At 40.5% G+C, this 23,557-nt stretch overlaps 1 protein-coding gene across 2 annotated transcripts; it reads left to right on the forward strand.

Moving 5' to 3' along the window:
• Window positions 1–2,783: 2,783 nt before the first annotated feature.
• KCNG3 (potassium voltage-gated channel modifier subfamily G member 3) lies at window positions 2,784–12,679 on the forward strand. Of its 2 annotated transcripts, none has more exons than XM_062489260.1 (2): window positions 2,784–3,427; window positions 12,034–12,679. In XM_062489260.1, exons 1-2 carry the CDS (start codon window positions 2,784–2,786, stop codon window positions 12,677–12,679), a joined length of 1,290 nt encoding a protein of 429 aa, XP_062345244.1. The 2 variants fall into 2 exon arrangements, with proteins under 2 accessions (XP_062345244.1, XP_062345245.1); XM_062489261.1 differs by having other exon boundaries at window positions 2,784–3,394.
• The last annotated feature ends 10,878 nt before the right edge of the window (window positions 12,680–23,557 follow it).

The following is a 23,557-nucleotide window of genomic DNA, read 5'->3' on the forward strand; positions in this document are numbered from 1 at the left end:
ACTAACCAATCAAAAGTCAAGAAAAATTCTGTCTAAAATCTGAAGGATTTTCCCTGGTAAATTGCCGCTCCTGCTCAGAGAAGATGTACTTTACAGTTATTGACAGCAGCTCACTAGGACAAATCTCAATTGGAAGTCAGCAGTTATAACTAAAACAACTAGAGTTGAACATGTCAAACTGCAGAGAAAAGAAAACATCACTGTTTCCAGGTTAGCTTTGCTTATACTGAATATTTGATGGTGTAATTCTGAAGAAGGAAATAGGTATATTCTATATTTAAAAGAAACTGAATACCAGAAATAGGAATCAGTATTAATCAACTCACAATGCATCTTAAGGTCTTGTCTGGCCAGCACTTCACCTGTTCTGCCAGACAGCTTCTTAACACAGCACACAAAGCTTTGTTCCTCTTTAAATAATTTCTAGAACACACACTCTAACCAATATTTCGGTACAGTTAGTAAATGTGTGTCTTCAAGCTGTGTTATTTGTACTCAGCTCTCTTTCTCTGCAAGCTCCCTATGAGGGATGGTTAGAACATATGGAGCAGGAAGCCTGACAAATTGCAAAGTCAAAAGCACCTGGGTAACTCATTAGCACTGTCAGAGCTCTAGTCAGGTTTTGCTACTTAATTTTTAAAGCAGATTTTCTAGTGGCTGTTCCTGAAAGAATGAAATAAAGAAGGTATACATCAGAGAAGGGAGAATAAGTTTAGTGTTTGCAGCTTATAAAATTAACAAACAGAAAAATGCATGAACTATACCAGGGAAGTGGTTGAGTTACCATTCCTAAAGGTATTTAAAATATGTGTAGATGTGGTGCTTATGAACATGGTTCAGTGGTGGACTTGGCAGCATGGGGTTAATGGCCGGACTCGATGATCTTAGAGGTCTTTTCCAAGGGAAATGATTTGATGGTGCTATGAACGCAGCTGCTGGAATGAAAAACCTTTCTAGCTACAGGAAAAGAGACACCAGCATGACTAAGCAGACATCATAAATGACCTTACTGTGCCACAACTCGCTGGTGCGTGTGTGTGCGTACTTGACAGCATTTTGGAGTTTGGATGGGCTTCCTGCGAAAACCTGGAAACAAACAGGGAACGGTGACTATCCGCGCCCTCTTGTGGTCACACTTTACAACAGCCAGAGACCGCGGGATTCTCTCCGCGGGAACGGGGACGTTTGTTAGACTCTCTCTGGAAGTGTATCTCAGAAGATGACAAATAGGCTTAAAAATAGTAGCACTTAACATAATTCTCATTAAAAAACAAAACAAAACAAAAAACTGACAATTTTACTACACAATTAGACGACGATTCATTTATTTTGATACGCCTAAATGTGCATTAGAAATCTCAGCTGATAAAGTAACATGGCAGCAAGAACAAAGTGCATACATCTAAAGCGACAGAGGATGGGGATGAGAAAACACTGGTTTAACCTGGATGCCCTTTTAAAGACACAACACCTGAGTGACAAATCTTTGGCACTGATTTGGAAAATACATACTTTACCTTCCCTTTCTCTAGATAACTTAGAAGCCTCTCATTGAAAGGGAGAGCTGTGTCTTGCCTGCTTTTAGCGCAAGATATTCCAGATGTTAATGAGCCTAGAAAATATCACAGTTTTGAGAACTGTCATATTCGGGTAAAAATTAATTTTAAAAAAACGTCAGTAGAGGAAATTAGCTCCCTGTACTTGATGCAGCCAAGTGAAATGAAAGCTTTAGAGTGCAGACAGAGTCGTAGCAGCTAATAATTGCTTTAATCTTGAGAATAGGTGCAGGACACAGGAACACAGGAAGCTGCAGAAGCAGAGACCTGAGACCAGGATGGACAGAAGCAGGGAAGAAGACTGCTTATTGCACCTGGCTCTTCCTGGTGTCCATGCACTATCTGAGGAGGAAAAAGATAAGAGTTTCCCTGTCCAGATGTGCGCAGCGGAGGGCCGGGGCGGATGAGCTGTGGCAAGAACTCGGCGTGTTGCAGGGAAGCCCACCGCCGCCCTGACCTTGCCGGACACCGGGACCCCCCTGTCGCCCCGGCAGGCAAACAAACGAGCTGGGAAAGACAGGCGCCGGCCGTCGGCTGCCGCGTACAAGGAGCGAGTGCACCGTGCTCGAACACTTCACTTCGAGCTTTTCTTCAGAGGGGAGGAAACGCCCACAAAGTGCTACTTGCGTTCAGTGGACAACTTCGAGCAAGCGCCGCTGCGCGGGGCGGACAGCGGGGCTGGCGCGCCCCGCGCTGCTCCCAAAGCTCTGCCCGGAGGGGTCCCCGGAGGGCGGGGGGGGGGGGGGGTGCAGCAGGAGCCCCGCATCGCTCCATGTGCGCGGGCGGGGGAGGAGGCGTGTCCCCACCCCGCCGTCGCCGTCACCGCCCCTCGCTCGCCTGCCAGCCGGCACCGGCACCGGCGGAGCGCAGCGCGTTGGAGAGGCGCCGGGCGAGGAGCTCCCGGCTCCCGCCATGCCCGCGGCCCCGCTCCCGCCCCGGCGGGGCCCCGCGGAGACGTCCGCCCGCCGGCGCTGAGCCGCGCCCGCACCTGCGAGCGGCATCGCCCCGCTCCGCTCCTGCGCGGCCGCTGGGGCGCCCGCGGCGGCGTCTCTCCCGCTGTCCCTCCCCCCCTGCCTCCCTCCCCGCCCGCTGCCCGCCCCGTCGCCGAGCGGGAGCCGCCAGCGGTGCGCGCAGAGCCGGAGCCGGGGCAGCCGCTGCCGCCCGCGCTGCCCCCCGCCTCGGCGCCCTGCCCTGCCCGCCGTTCCCCTCCTCCGTCCCGCCCAAGCCATGAACTTTGGCCGCGGTCCCTCGGTGGTGTTGAACGTCGGGGGCACCCGGTACTCCTTTTCCCGGGAGGTGCTGAAGGATTTCCCGCTGCGCCGGGTGAGCCGCCTGCACGGCTGCCTCTCGGAGCAGGACGTTCTGGAGGTGTGCGACGACTACGACCGGGAGCGGAACGAGTACTTCTTCGACAGGCACTCGGAGGCCTTCGGCTTCATCATGCTGTACGTCCGGCACGGCCACCTGCGCTTCGTGCCGCACATGTGCGAGCTCTCCTTCTACAACGAAATGATCTACTGGGGGCTGGAGGGCTCCCACCTCGACTACTGCTGCCAACGCCGCCTCGACGACCGCATGTCCGAGACGTGCACCTACTACGCGGCGGAGGAGCCGAACGGCGGCCTCGAGGGCAAGGGCCGGCGGCCACCGGGAGCCGAGGGCAGGAAGTGGCTCGAGAGGATGAGGAGGACTTTTGAGGAGCCCACGTCTTCCGTGGCCGCCCAGGTCCTGGCCACCGTCTCCATCCTCTTCGTCATTGTGTCCATGGTGGTGCTGTGCGCCAGCACCCTGCCCGAGTGGCGGGCGCCGGAGAATCGCAGCGTGGAGGAGCAGAGCAGGTACACAGCAGAGTCAGTGAGGGAGCCCTCAGGGTAGGAGGATCCTTTATTTTCCCGCTGTCCGGTCCCCGTGTGTCCCGTCCAGTGTGTCCTGCCTGCCCCTTGTCTTGACGGTCCGTGGCTGTAGCCTCCGCCGGCGGAGGAGATCGTCTGCGCGCCTTGAAGCCCCGGCCTTGAGCTGGGGGCCGGGGAGGGATGTCGGGGTGTCGGGGGAGTGGCGCTGCTCCGCAGCTCCGGCTCTCGCCGGGCTCTGCCAGGCACCCGTGGCCCCGAGCGCAGGGGACGGGCGGGGGACGCCCGGAGCGGCCGCGCTGCAGGCGGGCCGGGGCCGGCGGCAAGCTCGGGTCTGGGCAGGATGGCAGCGGAGCGGGGCCATCGGGATACGGCTCCTATTCGCAGTGAGGGTGCCTCCCTCCTTGCAGGTTCTTGGAGCTCTTATTGCCCTCTTTCAGGAGACACGGGACCACACAGAGAACTTCAGACGCTCCGAAAATCAATTAAAATCCCTCACGATTGTAGGGGGAAAAAAGGAAAATACCGCGCCCCCCCCCCCCCCCCCCCCGATACAGGTGCTTCTGCTGGAGCAGATGCAGCGCCTGTTACGATTCTGCTCTGGTAAAATCCTGTACGTGGGAATAGCCTTACCCCCCACCCCCCTCTTTCCCTTTACGTCTCAGATTCTCTATGTGGGGAACACAGGAGATGATCAAACTGCACATCGAGCTTTTGCAAATGCATCATTCAAGCACCCCGGTGTATAAATGTAACAGATGTTTACATTTCCTTTAAGCATAATAAACATTGCAAAACAGTTGCAGAAAACAGGGCATGAGGTATAAGGCTCAATCCTGAGCCTTACTAGTAAGGAGAAACCCTTTTCCATCTTCTCGTGACCTCAGATTAGGGTTACATTGATGCAACTCTTGCACTCACTCTTCTGTTCCCTCTCTATCTCCTTCCTCTTCCCTGTTCCCTAGAGAACAAAATTGAGACCAGTCTGGTAGAATTTCTCCCATAAATACAACTGACATATAAAGAATGAAGTAAACATTTCTGGTATTTGCTAGCTTCTCCCTTTTTTAAAAAACAGGATATTCAACAAAAAGTTTTCAGCTTCTGCTCTTCTAAAAGGGCACTACAGTGAAATTGCAGCCTTGTCATTATGAAATCATCATCTTTTACCATAGAGTTAATTGGAATGTGATATATTATATCTTAGTAGCCAGATTAATTCCTTGGAAAGTATTTTCAGAGTTTCCATTAGCCTAATGGAAAACTGCACCTGTATTTCTCATTGTAGTTGAGCCAAAGAATTAATTGTATGAACAAAAAGAAAGCAGATGCGGTGTGAGAAGCTGTCGATTCCTGCTTAGATTCAGATATGTTAAAAGATGGTCCTAAAGGTTCTTCCACTTAAAAAGCCTTACTTAAGCTTAGCAAGGTTATTTCAAAGAGTAGATGCTGTGGGTGACCTCTTTGTACAGCAGCAAATTGCTGAAATACTCCCAAGAGGCATGGGAAAATATATGCAACACTACAATAGCATTAATCACATCGGTCATGTCTTTGTTCACATCTTTGTGGTATGGGAATCAACCTCAAATTTTCTCTTACAGGAGTTCAGCTTGCAGAGGAACATGGCATAGGATGTGTAATTTTTCTTTCATAGTGCCTTTGTCTTCAAGATCCTAATTTTACTCTTCTGAACAATTGCATATTGTACACCAAGTGTTAGAAGGATAAGGTCCTAAGTACTTGTAAGGTGCAGTGTAGCCAAACAGTTCCCAGGGCAGTGAAGGCTCCTTTTAGAACGAGAAGGATGACTACCAATGATGGGGTGAGTTTCTTCTGTACAAGCTGTAGTACTCTATGCTATTGCAACAAAAAAAACCCAAGTTTCTACCAGCTGAGAAGTTTCTACCAATGTCACTAAAGTCTGTTGCATATAAGCACCAGTACAGACTGGGTCATCTAACCCATGCACTCTGACTGCACAGGAACCGATCCCAATCTGGCAGCAAACACAGGGAAAACAGACACAAATGCATGCCTCTCTGTCCACAGGTGACCACTGAGGTAGAACCACTCCTCTCTTTTGCAAATGCTGCATCATAGCTAAACAATCTGGAATAGATGGAAAAAAATAGATGGAAAAGAGTGTGTTAGCTACAGTCGCTTTTAAGTGAACTGTCCAGTTTAGTTATCACTACTTACATGTGCCATAGGATTGGACCTAACATGCCCAGTTGTAATCTGACTTTATTTGCCTTCATGTGTTTATGATTTCTTTGCTTTGTAGTTATTTCATTTCAAAATAGTTGGGTTTGCAAAACTTAAGTCGGTAAGTATCTTATTTGAAAGCCTGACCAAAGAAATCCCATAGAAGTTTCTGGGATTGCATAGTCTGGCAATACATATCCCTCTTAGGTGAGAAGGCTTTAAACATCTGTCCACTTGTTTCTGATACACTTACAAGTTTGAAACCAAATTATGTCTTTTGTTTATTAAACAAAGTTCCTCATCAAAATAAAGAAATTATATCTAACATAGTAATACAAAAATTTAATTTTTTCCCCCAATAGAAACTGTTACATTAATGCTGTACAAAAGTGTTCTTTGACTTGCATGGCACTGTAATAGCTAGTATGAAGACTGTACGTTATTCCAAAAATGTATTTTGAGAAGTTTTAGGAGTGAAAATTGAATGGGCTAATCTAGAAATTCTTAGGCTGTAGATTTGGATGCAGTTGGTTATTCAGCCCAGCATAAGACACAGAGGTGAGGTGAGAACACCTCAGGAAACCCAGCAACTCTTATATTTTCAGTCTCTTATGATAAGCCCCTCCCCCCCACCCCCCCTTGCCTCAGTGTGTTATGTCAGAAAGGTGCCACATGGATAATTTCTGTGGCTGACTTCCATGGTAACCATTCCCAGAACTGCTTTGGACAGCTGTAGTGAGATCAGCTAACCAGCAGTGCGTCTCCAGCTTACCTGGACATCATCTCAGCAAGTGAGGGGGTCACTAATTCTGGCATTTACAAAATCAGCCTCTTTAATGAGGTTTGCAGTGAGTACCACTGGGGGTGCCAGCTAACACCAGCTGTATTTGTTTTCCTTGTATGAACACCCCTTCAGCAGAAGAGGAATTAAATCCACCAAACTTTCTTCACAAAGGTAATAATGTTATGCCTTTTCATGGTGACCATGCTCTCAAAGGATGAACAGCCTGTGACTATTTCTGATCCTTTGGGATAACACCCTTTAGAAGGCAACAGAGAACTCCAGGAGTAAGCTTTATTCAAGGAGAGAGGGATGGGAAATCTGACCTCGGAATTTTACAGATATTACAGACACTGAAATACAATTCCCTGATTGCAGAGGGATTGCCTTTCCCAGGCCTGTTCTAAGGATAAGGGATGTTATTAAATTTATTTCATTCTAAGATTTTTGCTCTATTCCCTGCCTTGGCAAGTTCCACTTATCAGAGCTAAAGATTTGCATTAGATTTGCAGAGTTTAGGAGCAGACAGCAGGAATGCCTTCTGTTGCTTCTGGCAATTTCAAGTCATCTTTGCTGTCCTGTGAACTGTGCCAACAGATGCATACTGTGAGTCTCTGCTCAGGGACCTGTCCATACACTGATTGGGAGCGTAATCTTCCAGGGAGAGCTTCTCAAGCCTGTAATAGGAAATAATTTGAAGCTGCTTGACTTACTGCCAGCACAGTTCTATCTACCTGCCCTAAAACTATTTTTCTAGTACTGAATACGAGTAGCTTGTTAGCACTAAGAAGAGATGGTTGTCCCCTTTCCACTTAATAATCATGATTAGGTTTGTACTGAAATAATCACTAGCTTATCAAGCCTACATTATTGCTGTGTTCTTAAGCAAAAGCAAATAATCACGGTAGTTTCTCCAAACAACATCTCTCATCAAGAGCCAGTGGACTTCTTTTAATTTCTGCAAAATACCAGCCTAAAAAATTGCATCTGAAATTTAGACATATAAAAAGTATTATTCCTTTTTAGTGGTGGAATTTCAGAACACCTGAATGTTTATGTTCAACCTCTATTCAAAAAACAGTAAGAACTCATTTCCTGGACAAGATCTAACTTGAATACCACATTTCTGCTAAGTTATAACAGGGGGCTGAAGGTAAAGAATGGACCCAAAGACCTAGGTTAAAAACACAGACGTAGACTCTTCTATTCAATTTACCAGTTCTTTGAAAAATAGGGGTGAAACAAAGAACAGATGTGTATCACTGCCTGGGCACAACAGAGCCTTAAACTCACCAGGGCTAGGTGCCAGTCATGTTCAATATGGAAAAGATGCTGAGGATCTCAGGACTCAAGATGTTTGTATCCACATCTCCCCTTTGAGCTGTGAAAGAGATTTGCCCCTTCCCTGGGGAGTGATGGGTCATTACAGCCTCCCACACAAAGCACTGGAGTTTAATGCATGACAGCATAATTTCTACCAAAGCAGGGACAGAATGGAAAAAAAGCCAGCATGGTTTTTAATTCAGGGAAGCTAGCTGTTATGTGGTCTTTACTCCACAGTTTGTAGTGAGAAGGAAGCCCTTGATTTCAAAAGGATTAAAAAACCCTGAACATTTGCTGAAAACACTCAGGAGTCTTCTTGAGCAGGAATTTGATCGTTCTAGCTACTGCTTGGACATTTTTCAGGTTTAATGTGCTTTACATGGAAATAGACTTTAGCAACAATTCAACAAATCAGTGCTGACAGTGTTTAACCCTGTCATATACTGTCTTTAATCATATCATCTGTTTTCCTCATGTGTCCTGTTGCTGTGTATGTTTTATTTACAAGCTTAATACATAATAGTGCCGCTAAGGAATATTTTGGCTCGATTTCAACCAACTCACCAGGGGACATTGAAAGTATAGGAATTGGCAAGCTGAGGCAGAGAATATTCTAAGTTGAAAAAATTCTAAGATGGTTACAGCATAGCTTTCTTTTTTAGTAATAACTAAACTTGTTATTGATTGAAAAAAAATATTTCTGAAATGATTTAACTCATTGTGCATAAAGTAGCTTATTCTGAGAGAAAATATCATATGGAACAGAAAACTGAACAGTGATGGGTTTACAGTAGGAATGAGGCTTGCAAAGGTTTGATTTTTGATTTATGGACAAAAGATTCATTAGAGCAATCTTGAAAGACTGCTAAGTACCAAGTGGCTTAATATTTTGTGAGAAAAACTCTTTCATGTGCTTTGGTCCGGGGCAATGAACAGTAAGTTTGAGCAGGAATAGCTTGTAACTGAATAAAAACCAGGATTTAGTATTTTCTGTGATTATTCGTAAAATTTGTGGGGAATCTTCAAGGAAATACTTCATTATTTTGTTTTTAATTACCCCTCTCCTTTTTAGATACCAGCTACTTTAAAACTGAAATAACCAACCAACTAAAAACTGTGATGGAAGTTTATAAAATAGGTACTATATTTTTACCAAATAAAGTCACTATTTAATTATATAGTTATAGATTTTAATGCAGCATTATTCCAAACATAGGCAATAAAAGCAGTCTGTCCTGTGAATATGCAGAAAAATTTTAAGAATTGAGTACTTTAGTCTTCAGAGTATACAGCTTTTATTTGGCTTTAACTTCATACTCTGTTAAGTTCTCTTAGGGACGAACTGTTAAAATTGCTTTCCTTATTAGATGTTATTTATCCACTGATAAGGTTAACTATAAAGATAAGTCACTGCAAGGAGAGGGAGACTTGATCTGAAAGTAGAAATGTAGAATGTAGCACTCCAGATTTCCCAACATGCCAGAGGTTTCTAGTTTTTCTCACCAAAGCACTCATTTTTGTGTGATTCACCAGTACTGCCAAAATTCATCTATACAGGCAAAAAAAGGAGTGACAAGAGAGGAAAAATGAAAAATGTTCCACTGATGGCTAAAAAGTAATTAGAGGAAGGAAAAAATTAAGGGACACCCTTCTTCATAATCTTCTCCACAGCCAGGAGAAAGAAGGATGGATGCAAAATGGACAAGTGGAAGTGCAAGTTAAAATAGAATGGCATTAATGTATCCCCCACTGCCTTGATCTCACTTTGTCTTCTTTGCATCAATGATGTTCCTTAGCTCACTTCAGATCTCTTCTGTAAGAAAATACTTCTTCAGTCCTTCCTACTGAAGTATAATTGATTTACAGTATTTCTTATCCCAGGAACTTCCAGAATAAAACAGTGAATTGATCATATTTCATGGATCTTTACTTGTACAACTATTCCCCAAAGTTATATGACCATTGAATCAGTGCTGATTCATGAAGAAAATTTCTATTGTATCACAATGATCAGGACCTAGCTTCCTTAAACCTCAACCCAGAGATAACCTGTCTAAGGGGTGACAAAATGAAGGAGTCATGTTTCTGACATTATCAGGGCATTGGGAGGAAATACCGAGTGAAAAAGCTTTGAATTGTATAATTACAAATTTCTTCTTCCTTTAAATGCTTTAAGTCATAGGATACAGAAAACACTACCAGAGAAATCTCATAAAATGTAAAGAAATAGTTTGTTAGAATTGTTGAATATTCCTGGCTGCAACTTTCTATCCAGATACAATTTTTCTTTTAATTGTACATGAGACCTCAATTAGCCAACATAAAAGTATAGTCAGACATCATCAGTTTGTCCATTACCATAATCTTGCTGTTTGATTGTACTGGGGAAATCTTAGGTATTTCCTCACCATAAGTAAAGAGGATTTAAGTAAACTTACCCATTAAGTTTTTTTCTTGATTTTTTTTTTCAAATATAAAGTGTCCAAAAGCTTAATTTTTCATAGAACACCTAATTCTTAAGAGCTGGTTTTGAATTTCAAAGGTCTTTCCATCAAAAGGTGCTAACAGGAACTAGAATTCTACAAGCCCTTTATGAAGAAAGAGCCACTTGCTTACAGAACTTCCATTGTTATTCATGAAAAAAGGAAAATATGCTCCAATTTTATGTGATTAAATATTTAAGTAATTAATTTATATTCATTTAAATTTGCTGCAATTACAATGTACCTTATGACTTTACATTAAGTGACTGTTACTCTTTCTTCCAATTTTAGTGTAAAACTAAAGAGAATGAATTAAAAAAATAGTGAAAAATAAATAAAATTTCACTGTGCAAAAAATCTATGAAAACATTAGTTCATGTAGTCTATAATTACATCAGTTAGAGAGTTATATTATCTTTCTAACAGGCCACCATCTTATTAATAACAATAGATTTCAGAACTGGTAAGAAATAATGCAGATGTGTTAGGGAAGACACATTTTAGGTTTGAAATGACAGTTGGATATTCACTTGCAAATCAAAATGTTTTAACAGACAATACCTTGTTAGAGTCCTTGCAGTAGCGAAAATTTCTGGTTGTATTTTCTGGCAATATTTTCGAATATCTGATCTCACACCAGTTTGGTTTCAGAGCTGTTGGTAAGAGAAGGCATCAGTGATGGGCTTTTTCTTTGCTCAGACTGTTGGTTAAAAAGATAAATGGAGGAATGAGGGGACTATTAGCTTCCATGTCCTCATGTATGAAAAAAATGAGCACAGTCTGAAATCTCAGGGAGATTTGTGACCAGGTGCACAACAGTTACTAAATAACCTTTGAGCGACATTGTTTATCTTCGGTTTCTGCTTCCACTGGTGTCGAGATATTCTCAAGTCTCATTCAAAGCACTGGGACTTGAAACTATTTAAGAACATACTGAAATCCCCCTCCAGGCTTCCTTCTGCATTTGTCAAGAAGAGGATCTTGCCTATCACCTTAACATTTCCTTACCTTGACATTTTTGCTACAATGTAGTTTAGGTGGACTTAGATTTACAGCAAAAGAGAAAATTCAGGAATGTAAAGCATAGTGGTAAATGGGAGGACACAAGCTTAGTACTTTATGCATGCAATACTGAAAAATAAAATACCATCTGTATTTAGTGACAATAGCTATATAGGTCTGAATGTAGTTCTAGGTAAGCCTGTGTTTGGGATGCAGATCAGATAGACTGGTTTAGGCTGGTTCCTAAAGAACTAATATTCATGAATCATCCAATGCAAATACTTATTTCTGGCTAGTCCATCTGCACTTCCATTTTAGTTTAGCACTCTGGTTCTATACATTGCTGTTCATAACCAGACAGGTCAATGATCTACAACCCTTGGTATTCCCAAGTGGATCAGGCCTCATAGACTTAGAAAAATAAATTTAAAAATAATTTTTAAAATTCCCCAAAACTCAACTAAACAAAACCCCAACAAACCAAACCCAGCTGTTCTAGATAAGGTTACACACTGACATTAGCGTCCTACCATTTCCTGTAGGGTTCCAGTTTTCTTAGGCATATTTGCCCAGTACTATGACCAGTAGCAAACCATAATTCAAAGAAAGTGATCCGTGAGTGAGTTCTTAGCAATTATCAGTTTAAACTTTCACTGGATCCTCAGGCTAATTGCTGAAATCCAGTGCTAGGTGCAGGATAAGGATGGCATGGCTTTCTGTTTGTCGTCTGTGAAAGTCTAAGTGTCACTTTGGTAATATCTGTAACAAACCAAACATCCCCTGAAGACTTTGCATAGAGCATAAATTCTGTTCTTTATTTCTTTTGGCAGGATAATTGAAGCTATCTGCATAGGCTGGTTCACTGCAGAATGCATTGTGAGGTTCATCGTCTCCAAAAACAAGTGTGAGTTTGTCAGAAGACCTCTCAACATCATTGATTTGCTGGCAATTACTCCTTACTACATCTCTGTTCTAATGACAGTTTTCACAGGGGAAAATTCACAGCTTCAGAGGGCTGGAGTCACCTTGAGGGTCTTAAGAATGATGAGAATCTTTTGGGTGATTAAACTGGCCCGTCATTTCATTGGCCTTCAAACACTTGGTCTGACTCTGAAGCGTTGTTACAGAGAGATGGTGATGCTACTTGTCTTTATCTGTGTTGCTATGGCAATTTTCAGCGCACTTTCACAGCTTCTTGAAAATGGGCTGGACTTGGGAACAAAGAATAAGGATTATGCCAGCATTCCTGCTGCTTGTTGGTGGGTGATCATCTCGATGACCACAGTTGGTTACGGTGACATGTGTCCCATCACTGTACCAGGAAGGATTCTTGGAGGAATTTGTGTGGTTAGTGGCATCGTTTTATTAGCCCTGCCAATCACTTTCATTTATCACAGCTTTGTGCAATGCTACCATGAGCTCAAGTTCAGATCTGCTAGGTACAGTAGAAGCCTCTCTGCTGAATTCTTAAATTGACCCAACTTGCATTCTGTTGTACTTGCTTGCTAAGCTTTGTCTTAGAAGAGAATGGTGGAAGGTCCCTTCGCGTGTCCTCCTTGACTGGATGGTCCTGTGGAACAACATTCTCATCAGCCTGGAGAAAGCCCGTCACCATTCAGACAGGAAGGATGTCCATCTGCCTTGAGCACCTTGCAAGGAGAGGGAGCGATGTTTCAAACTTGAGAGAACAAAATTAACAAAAGCGGATTCAGAAATCCTCAGCCAGACCAGTTTGGTGTTCAGTCTGCCTTCCCACAAAAAGAGCAGAACAAAAAGTGGGTGTAACACTGAGACCTGTCATTCCTGTAATTATATCCTAAATCATTCTAAGCTAATTGCTAATGTGTAGCAGAAGTTTTTCTGATTCCAATATCTAAATGCTTCACAGAGGCATTGATAGCTTCTTGCCTGAGGTGTCTCCACTTTTAACTCAGATAAAACAGATTATACGCTGAAGGAGAATCACTTGTACTTCTGTGCTTTGCCACAAAGTAGAGCTGGTTCTGTGACTCAGGAAAGATGAAGAATATAGGTCTATAGGACAAAAAAAACCAAAAAACAAAAAACCCCTGAGGCCTGATTCTGATTTTGAGGAAGCACACAAATCTTCTGCAAACCCAGTGAAGTCAGTGGCATTTCTCTGAATTTGTGAGTTCACAAGGAAGTGCAAGTGAATCTCCAAATATTGTAAGCAAGGATTTCTTTAGATCACCAATTACTTTCTTCTCTGGAACCAAACTGTAAGTAGAAGCAAGTATTGTATTTTACAAAGATCAGCATAAGAAATCAGGGATTGATATATATCCTGGTAGGTTAGTGGAGGAGCTCTCCAAATTTTATATACATTCAGCTCAATTCCATCCACCTGAAGTTACATACTCATAAGCACAGATTTTCCCTCCCTCACCTCCTCCCTGCCCCACATATATTAAACACAGGTATCATAGTGAGAGTTGTCTTAAGACAAATTTTAAGATTCCATCATTTGAAGTGGCCTGGAGCAAGCACTGGAAAACAAGAGTACCTGCTCCCTGTCAGATGAGACTCTTCATCATCTTAAATTCTGCAATCCTTACTGAAGGATATACCTCAATGGAACTTTTAAAATCAACTGTACAAAGCCCAGAGCATACCAAAGAAAGTAAAATATAGAAGTGTGAGTTGCACTTAGCAAAATGGTGTATTCTCCAATGCTACTAGAAAAGGAAAATTAATCAAGTTAGGTTCTGGAATATTTCTTGTGTAGTACTGCTTAATAGCATTGTTCAATATAATTCTGAAAGGCTGCTACATAGAAATGTGCAGTTAGATACTAAAACACATTCAGGTACAGCTTTACAAACTTGGGTACCAATAAACATCAACAGGGAGCTTTCATGCTAACATGAAAGTTCAGAGTCATCAGCACAGCTGAAATTTGTGTGCTTGCCTGAAAATACTGCATTTACTCTTACTGTGCTGTAGAGGCATCTTTTACATATGTAACTGTGAAAGGCTTTAGAAGTGAAATGAGTACCACCTAGAAAACACATCCCTGGAACTGCTCACTCAAATAAATCTTCCACATTGATCAGTAAGCAGTACATTGAAGGCTCTTCTCTGAGATCTGAAAGAGTCATTATCATTTTAAGAGGTCTTAGTCTTCAGTAGTCTTAAAGAACCACATTGCAATCACAACTTTTGCTGAAGACCCGGAAAGAATTTTAGTAGCCTTCCTACAGACAAGCTTGACTTTCCCTTCAAGACTCCATTGTTAAGTGCTGTTACAGCCATACCTCTATTTCTTGCCACTGGTGTGTTCAAAGGTTAGCTCTGTAGTTCCCTACACTACTATATTTATGCCTTTTCTATCAAAATCATGTTGCTCAGAAACCTGCTCCAGCATTCCACAGAGAGGTGAATATGAGATCAGCAAAAATTTCTTTCTTAGGCGAGATTCACAGCTGATGTTAGTTAGGCAAGATGTGACTTCAGAGACACTTAGATGTTTTACAGCCGTGGGGATGCTGGCTCTGTATTCCTGCATGTGTACCTATATATATCCTGCATATATTATATATTATAGTCAGTTGAAACGTTTGAGGTTTTCTATTCCTCACAAAAAATTTCCTCCTTGACAAAATTAAAATTTCAGACTTTAATCCAAACATAGATGTTGAAGAAAATGACATTTTCATATTCTAATGAAAAGTTATTCTGACAATATCAAAACCATTTCAAAGCAGAAAACTGTTTTTTTTCTATTTTGCTCCAATTTTTGCTTATGTTTTTTTAAGCTAAAATAGGTTACAGACCATATGTAAGAACTTAGCCCTACAGATTTTCATGTGCCGTTTTGAATGGTTGGGAAAAATACTATTTGTCATAAAACTCCTTAAAACTTACTTTGTCTTTTGTCCACGTATTGTATTTAGCCAAACCAATACTCTAAGATACAACCCTCCTCCACAAAACGCCTAAACCATCATCTTGATGACAATAGCTTAAAATCCATGCAGAATGTGAATATAAAGTGTGCTGCAATCTTGATTTCAAGACAAAATAAAATGTGTTTCAGCACCACCTATAAATCTAATCTTTAGATTCCTGTAGAAAGGGAAAACATGAATTAATGCACATAAAAACTTGTGAATACCAATTTGCACCATGAATCATTTTTACATAAGCAATTAAGGACAGGAAGTTTTCAACAATCCAAGCTATATATGGTATACAACAAAATGTTTCATCCTTTATGAAGTGTTTTTCAGATGAAGAATCTTTCCCAGTGTAAAAACATAAATCTAATGAAAATGACTGTGTAAAGGAATAAGTCTGTGGAGATTAAGTCATATTATGTTTTTTTGAACAGTTTGTGTTCAATTTTTATATGGCAAAATGTGAACAGAATGACCTAATGTATATTTTAATTTGAGTTATAATAAAATATTTTCAAACTGCTGTATATAAGCCCTCTAAGGAGAGATCCTGCAGTGGGTTTTTTGGTGGTTTTTTGTTTGTGTTTTTTTTATTTGTGGGGGATTTGGGGTGAGTTTTTTTTCTTTCTCTTTCTATTCTTGTATGATTATCAGTGTGTAGACTTTAGTTTCCTTACAGACCAAGTTGAAATAAAGCAATCTTCATGGTAGCCTTAAACCAGAATTTTAAACAGTAATTAGGATGCCTGATTTCTAGTAATGTATGTCATCTTATTTTCAATGGACCAGTGCTTTTTTTAGGTTAAACTTTACAAAATATGAATTATATGTGTAGTCAAAAATAAGCATATTTTAAACAGTTGCAAGTGTTTTATAAAACTTGCTGGAGATCCTGTTCTATGCATATGTGGGGTGCAGCACTGTATTTCAAAGTGCAGCATTTCAAAGCCAAAAGCTGAGTGAAGACAAGCTGGCTCATCTCTAATCATTGCCCGTTGGAACCCTATACAATGAAAGATTTCATGGGCAGTTTCTCTTGGAAACATTCACATCTGGAACAAATTAGATTAAATACATATAGAATAAAACTGGAGAAAAATTAAGACAGCTTGTACAATTATGATCCCGCATTTTGGTTCATCTAAAATGGAAACCAATGTCAATGAGTTTTGAACTGCCAAGGTTAATCATACATTATGTACTAGGTTCAAACCCTAGGACTGATTTATTGGGAGCTATATATTGGCTGTAATCCTTCAAAGTACTTCCTGTCACTTAAAAGTACTTTATCATTAATGAAGTCCCTGAAATGTAAAGCTCTCTAGGGTATTTTCCTTCTAAAGTTCTACATGAAGCATCATCCCAAATATCACAATGAATGGAAGATTATCCTTTCCCTTGATGTAAGGCTTGAAAACAATATTGTCATGATGAGTATACACCAAAAAAAAAAAATTAATTTGTTTGACAGATGATGTTAAACAGTCTTATCAGCATAGGGATGAGCCATATAAACATGATATTAATTCTTATTGTACAGTGGCTTATACCGGTGTGCATAGCAGCAAGTTTGAGAAATAATAAAATCCTGGTAGTGTAAGATTCCTGGATATCTTGATATCCATGTATGTAAAAGAAAAGGCTTTTTCACATTTGCAATTCATATGTTTGCAATTCATGCCTGTAAAGGACTTCATCTTCCTATTCCAAAGTAAAACTGAAGTCCTTATGGGTTCAAAACACTTGTCTCTTCCCTTCTGGGTAACAACTGCAAAAATCTTATCAGATCTGAACGCCTTCCAGGCAGTGGACATACGCACACACCAGCCAGCTAAATTCAGCAGTCAAACCCCATTAGTTTCCTGGGAAGCAGCACAAGGAACAAGGTCTGTTGTGCTCTGAATTTTATCTCACCTAAGAGGTTCAGGATCACTTGAAGTTTTTAGAATTATTATTTCAGATGAGATACTAAGAAGACACTTGCTGGAAACTTATATAAGCTATCCATAACGAAAAAAAGATAACGCTTTATAAAAAAGTTTTCACTGATTTAAAAACAGGAAACTGACTCTCATTTTCTGTAATTTCTTTGTAAAAGCAAATATGCAGGTCATGATGATAATTAAACTTGCTATATAAAACAGATCCCTGTTTAAAATGCTGAGACTTAGTGTGAAAAGTCTTCCAGCTTTGCTAGAGCTGTAACAGATTCCAGTAGCTGAAAAGGTGCCCCAGCCCACACAGAGGAACAACAAAACACCGGATTCATTGTAAAAAAGTGCAACACAACCCGGGGAGTGTGTTTCAGACAACAGACAGGTTAAGCATCAACAAGCTGCACAGTGAGCAGCCAAGACTGACAGTCTGCCTGACAACAAATGTTAAGAGTCACAGAAGAAAAAGAATATCAATCTTTGGTCAAATTAATAAAATATGAATGTTTACAACTACACCTTTTAGAGTCCTTTATTCAACAAATGCCAAGGTTTATCATTTCATGGATCCTTAATTTCATATATTGTCTGTAAAGAAAAATGTACTCTATAATTTGAAAAGGTAATAAATGTGGGGGGTTTTATGTGAATAGAGAATTAATTAGGTAAAATAATGTAATACAATTTGCTGGTCTTGTTGCCATATTTCATGGACTAGTGGTCAAAACACAAATGTTTATAAAATGTGTTCTTTTAAACAAATGAATTCTACGGCTATTTGTATTCGTACTGAACCTCTGCAAGACTTTTTTCTTTAACAATTTTTGGCTACTGAGAAGTTTACCATTTAGAACCCAGAAGTTTTAGTCAATATAAAATTTCATTATTTGGTCCAGAAGTAAGTCTAAAACAAAAAAATAAAGTTAAACATCCACAGGCTTATTCTTCAGCAACTGAAGATCTATCATAATTAGGGACTGTCAAAACAAAACGAAAAGCAGCCATGTAACACATATATTATTCCTCAGATATTATTTTTGAAAATGAATCTGGAAAAATTAATTAAATTTGGCTTTAAGTTCACTTATTTTTTTAATATAAATAAAACCCCAAACCAACCCCAAACATGAACACAGAATTCATTCTGTCAACACAACCATAAACTTCAGCAGTGCAATCCTTGCATTATTGTGAATGGATCTGAGACACTCTCTTGATGCTTTAAACGTACATTTCAAAAGTACATCCCCCCCCCAAAAAAAAAAAACAAAAAAAACCCAAAGTTGAATGTTTTAAGAGATCACTGAATTATAAACTATTCTGGTATCAATCCTCTGCATTATTATGAGAATGAACAGACTTTTCATTTGGAAATCATGAGCATTTTTAGTTCTGTTATTTAATAGTTATAAATATTTTACATAAAATTAGACAGAGAAGAAACACAAGAAATAAAGCAGATGTCCACATAGTCATAGAAGTATTTTTTAGAAGTGTTTTTCCTAAAAGAACTTCTGAAATATTTGGAAGCAGAAGGGGTTTTTTTAATGTTTAAACACACTTACTGCTTTGCAGATACGCTCAGCACTTGCACCTTCCATCAATTTGAGATCCAGCTGTAAATGCATGGGATCCTCCAAAAGAAGATTTATTCTTTCTACCCTGGGGAACATTTTATTTTTTTTTCTTTTTCTGTAAGAATTTTAAAAAGAAAACACTAAAGAAGATCATTGAAGTCTAGGAAATCCAGAACTTCAACACTGGAATTCTTTCCCATGCACTCCAGAAATCCTCTCTGCTTTTACATTTTTTTGCACTGCTTTTTTACCAGTATTGTAGTAACTAGGAGCCACAGAGAGGACCAAGTTTCTGTTGCACTAAGAACTGTATAGCTAAAGATCACAATTACAGTGCTGCTCCCAAAAGCCCTACATTTCAGTAGTGAAACACAAATAAAAGCACGTAACAGTACAAGCAAGATGGCATTTCTCTGCAGCATGAGTGTAGCTTATCTATTGAGCCTGATACCCTGTTAAGTACTAAGTGTTGATGTACATTTTTTCCTCCTCAATTTGGAGAGCCTCACAGAGAGCACAGCACTTTGAAGACAGTGTTTTCTCCATTGCTAAAGGCCTTGTCAGCTACAATGGTTGTGCCAAGACAGCACAGTGTCTAACAAGGATTTCTGTCATTAGGGTTTAGTATTTGAACTCTATGACATTTGATGGGATGTTATGAATCAGTAAAACTGCGGGTATTTGGATAGCATCTTGAATCCATGATGCTATAAAAGGATTCTATTGTACACATGCCATTAAAGATTAAAAGAGAAAAACAACCTAAACAATGTATTCACTAAGTATAGTCACACAGAAGCTAACTGAAAAGAAAGGCATTGCTAACAAAATTACTTAAATTATAATAAATACAAATCTGGATTTCTGCCAGAGATTCTTGCTTATAGCCCTCAAATTTATATGGATTCCTTGAATATCTCTGTCTTTGGATGCAGTGTCTTTAAGCTCTACTTCTTTGGTTCTCTGATAAAAACTCAGCCTATAGACCACAGCAGCCTTTTGTTCTCCATTGACTCAAGAGGCTTAAAAGCCAGGTATGTCTGAAAGGAAAGATATTCTTCAAGGGAGCCAGGTAACCAGCAGTGATTGAGATTTAGCTAAGATGGATTTTGTTTTATTTTAGAAAATCTATTTGTTATCGGGGTTATGGAAGACAAAGTATTGAATATAAATGCCAAGTTGCCCTGAACACAAGACCAAAGATCATGAACTCATCTGCTCCCCTCATTATAGCAGACTCCATCTTCAGAATCTCTATCTTGTTTTCTTAGACTTTTCTCTTTTTGCTTTCACCTAACCCTCACTCAAGAAGCATTAAGGTTAAACATTAATATCCACAGACTGAGGCTACTGTTACCTTTGCCTTCTCTTCAGACAGACTGTCCGATTCATATTTGAAATGCATTTCAGATTAGACATCTTAGAATAAATATCCATACATTTCTCTGTGTCAGTGTAGGATAAGAAGATCTCCACAATAAATGTTATATACAATGGGAAAAAACAGCCATGCAAAGCAAAGCTTTTATAAAGCAATACAAAATAGTTTAAACCATCCTGATTCCATCCTTGGTCCAGAGTCTTATCCTGGTGCTTCACATCCCACAGGCCATTTAAAATCTCTCCGCCCTGCAGTAAAGATCACCATCATGCCCTTGGCCACCTGCTTCTGCCAACAGGATGGACTTGAAAGCTGCATTGCCAGCAGGATGTTGCAGTTGCAGATTTGTATTTCTTTGCTTTTTTGGTTGTTTACTCTAAACTGCTGTTTCTACCAAGGTGTAAAACAAACTGGCCAGGCTTGGACAGAACACTTTCAGTGGCTGATCCACTTCCACCAGCATGTAATAGAGTCATGCTCAAAGCAATTATGAGGAAACTGTTAGGCTTTCACTGCTGTATTGAAGAAGCCAGTTTAATACCAGTAAGAGGACTTAACACATTTATGTTCCCTGTTTGGAGACATACCCTTATTAAGAGTTCAGGATTGTCACATGAACTACAGAAATATTACAGAGAGCAGGTGGAAGACTAATGAAAAAATGAAATAAGGCAGATGGGATAGGGAGAGGTTAAAACATTAAACCAAAAAATACAGAAGGATCTATGCAATGAAGTCCTATCTAAGTGACTCACTTTCCATTCCATTTCTTCACCTTTTGGTTTTTACCTTTTTTCTAGCTGCCCCATTTTCCTTCTGCTGCTGGCCACACCTGCAGGCTTCTGTGCTGGCACCAAGTATTACTAAAGTACAATGCCAACCCACGTGCCTGCCATCCCATCCTGCCTGTTCTTTGCTCTCCTACCTTCATTTCTACAAGTATATTCTTATTTTAATCAAGCATCTTGTCCCTCAAGGACCTGTGCTAAAAAGCAGTTCCCCAGACCACTCATGCACGCCAAGTGTAAACCAACTAATACCTGCCTATTTTGATAAAGGGGAAAGCTCCACCTATTTCTTTGGATAACACACTGTGACAACAACTTGTATTGCCAACATGTATGATTTACTACTTCCATCTAAAGGTTTTCTGAATGTGTCTCTGTGCAGATGCAGTCTCTCAGATCAGGAGAATGAGAGGGACTCTGGCACTCTCTCATGCCACTCAGAAGTTGCTTCCTTTTCTGTAGAGTGCTAATGACTACCAGAAAGCATATGGCATCCACACTAAGGGCCCCCAGGGACTGAATCCGGCAGGCAACAATTCAAAACACACACAAAATTCAACAGAAAGCTTTGACTTAAAACTTCCCCAAAAATCACATTCTTTCCTTTCAGAGATGACCACTGGAAATTCCCATGAAAGTGTGCCATCTCAGCATGGAAAGTCCCTACACTGCCTTCAATCATGATAGCTGCTACTCTAAACACAACCTTTTGCTGTTGACACAGACTGAAGTTGTGGCCAGCACAACGTCAGCCAACTCCTCATGCTCCAAGGCTATCAGTAACATATGCAGCAAATGATCCTGTGTTCAGATCTGTAGCTTGGCTTCCAAAGTGACATCCTTATTCATTTTCTCCCACTATTTTAAAGAAGAATATACTACAAACAATACTGACTAATTCGCTTTTCAAAAAGAGTATGAAACAAAAGCTCAGCTAAAACAACATGAATTTTGTGGGAGACTGTAGTAAGAAGATAAGCACTAGAGTTTTCTCTGCTCAAATGAGATACAGTTATCCTGAATCAAAAGACATTCAACTTGAATGTTACAGTTCAGAGTAAAAATCAAGTCCATTGTAGAAACCAGCACTTATTTACCAGTAGCCATCAGTATAAACTCTCTCCTAGATCTTTTGTTTCCCCTTTATATATGAAATATGCAAATCATATTTTATGGGTTTTTTTAACCTGTTTTAAGAAAGTTTTTTAAACTTTAAGACTGCAGTCATCTAAAAAGGAACAAAAGGGAACACACATATGTATTGTCCTAAAGTTCAAACTGGTTTATGTGTGAATTAATGCCAGCTCTTAGATTACACTGAAAGTATATGGGATCCTAAATAAAATGCTTTTAATACCATTTGGAGACTGCCTCCCTTGACTGTCTCTATCCATTAAACTTTCCTGCAAGTAAATCATGTAGATCTCATTACTTATCACCGAATCACAGAATATACTGAGTTGGAAGGGACCCACATGGATCATAAAGTCCAACTCCTACGTGAATGGCCCACACAGAGATCAAACCCACAATCTTGGCTATTAGCACCATGCTCCAAACAGCTGAGCTCATCTCAGTTCATTTCTCCCTGAAGCTCTCCTAACATGGTTCTATTAATTCAATAACCTGTGAAAGCAAAGAGAGAATTTGTAGTAATCAGGTTCCTATTACGTTAGTGTAATCTCTGCATTACAAGACAAGTGTAAGGCAAGTGTTTAGCAAGTGCTAAGAAGCTTGAGTTTGTAGGTTCAAATTATAATAATCTGACACCATCTGTTTGGTGGCAACTGGATCTAGGACAAGCAATTTAATGGAGTCAAAGTGGTGCCTCCAGCAATTCTGAGAATGCATAGAAGCCTTTCCCTTCTGCCTTTGAACAGTGAGCAACAAATACTGTAGCCTAAAGGAGATGGGGAATCCTTCAGGAAAGCATAATCACATCAGATCCACACTGCAAAATCTGCAAAAGAGAACTGTCAGAAGGGGAAACAATCAAGAGTATGTAAAGCAAAAAGGATGTAAAATCATGGTGCCAAATCTCTATTTCTACACCTCCTCACCGCTCCTTTTCAGCTCCCTCAGACTGTAGAAAAGGATACAGCACTCTAAAAAGAACATGCCTGTCCTACCAATGGTACGGCAAGCTCTGATATTCCCTGTGAAAACAGATCTCAGATTTTCCCATTTTAAAAGCCTAGGCTGCTACATATTGAGCCAAATGAAACTCTCCGTGAGCAATTGCCATCACAGAACCTACGCAAGACAAGGCAGCCAGATATGGTTCAGCAAAATTTACTGTGAAAAATCTTTAGGAAGGAGATATTGTCTAAATGGATATTGTCAGAAGACACATTTCCAACAAAATTTTCACTCAGATGTTGTGTGGTCAGCAAGTGCTTCCATCCACCTACAGAGACCTGCACTCACACAGGTCATATCCTCCTTGGGAGGAATCTATAAATAGAGATGCAAAGCACAGTATGAAGAACCCCAATCTATCTATAGGCCCTGTAAGGCTGTGTGTGTTCTGCCAAAGAAAAGTTCCTGCACAATGCAGAGGCAGATGTTGCTAGCAGCATTTACTTGGAGGGCTCCCTATTTCTGCAACCCTTTAATGTGTGCAAGGACTTGGCTCAGGAATAGCTCCGTTCAGCTTTCCCTGCTGTTACTCTACTCACTCCAGCACACTTCAGTCTTCTTCCCAGCAGAGCTGTTACTGAGCTTCCCTCTTCCCCTCACATGGGACTTTACCAGTGT

Source organism: Cinclus cinclus, chromosome 3, assembly GCF_963662255.1.
Source record: "Cinclus cinclus chromosome 3, bCinCin1.1, whole genome shotgun sequence".
Taxonomy (NCBI): Eukaryota; Metazoa; Chordata; class Aves; order Passeriformes; family Cinclidae; genus Cinclus; species Cinclus cinclus.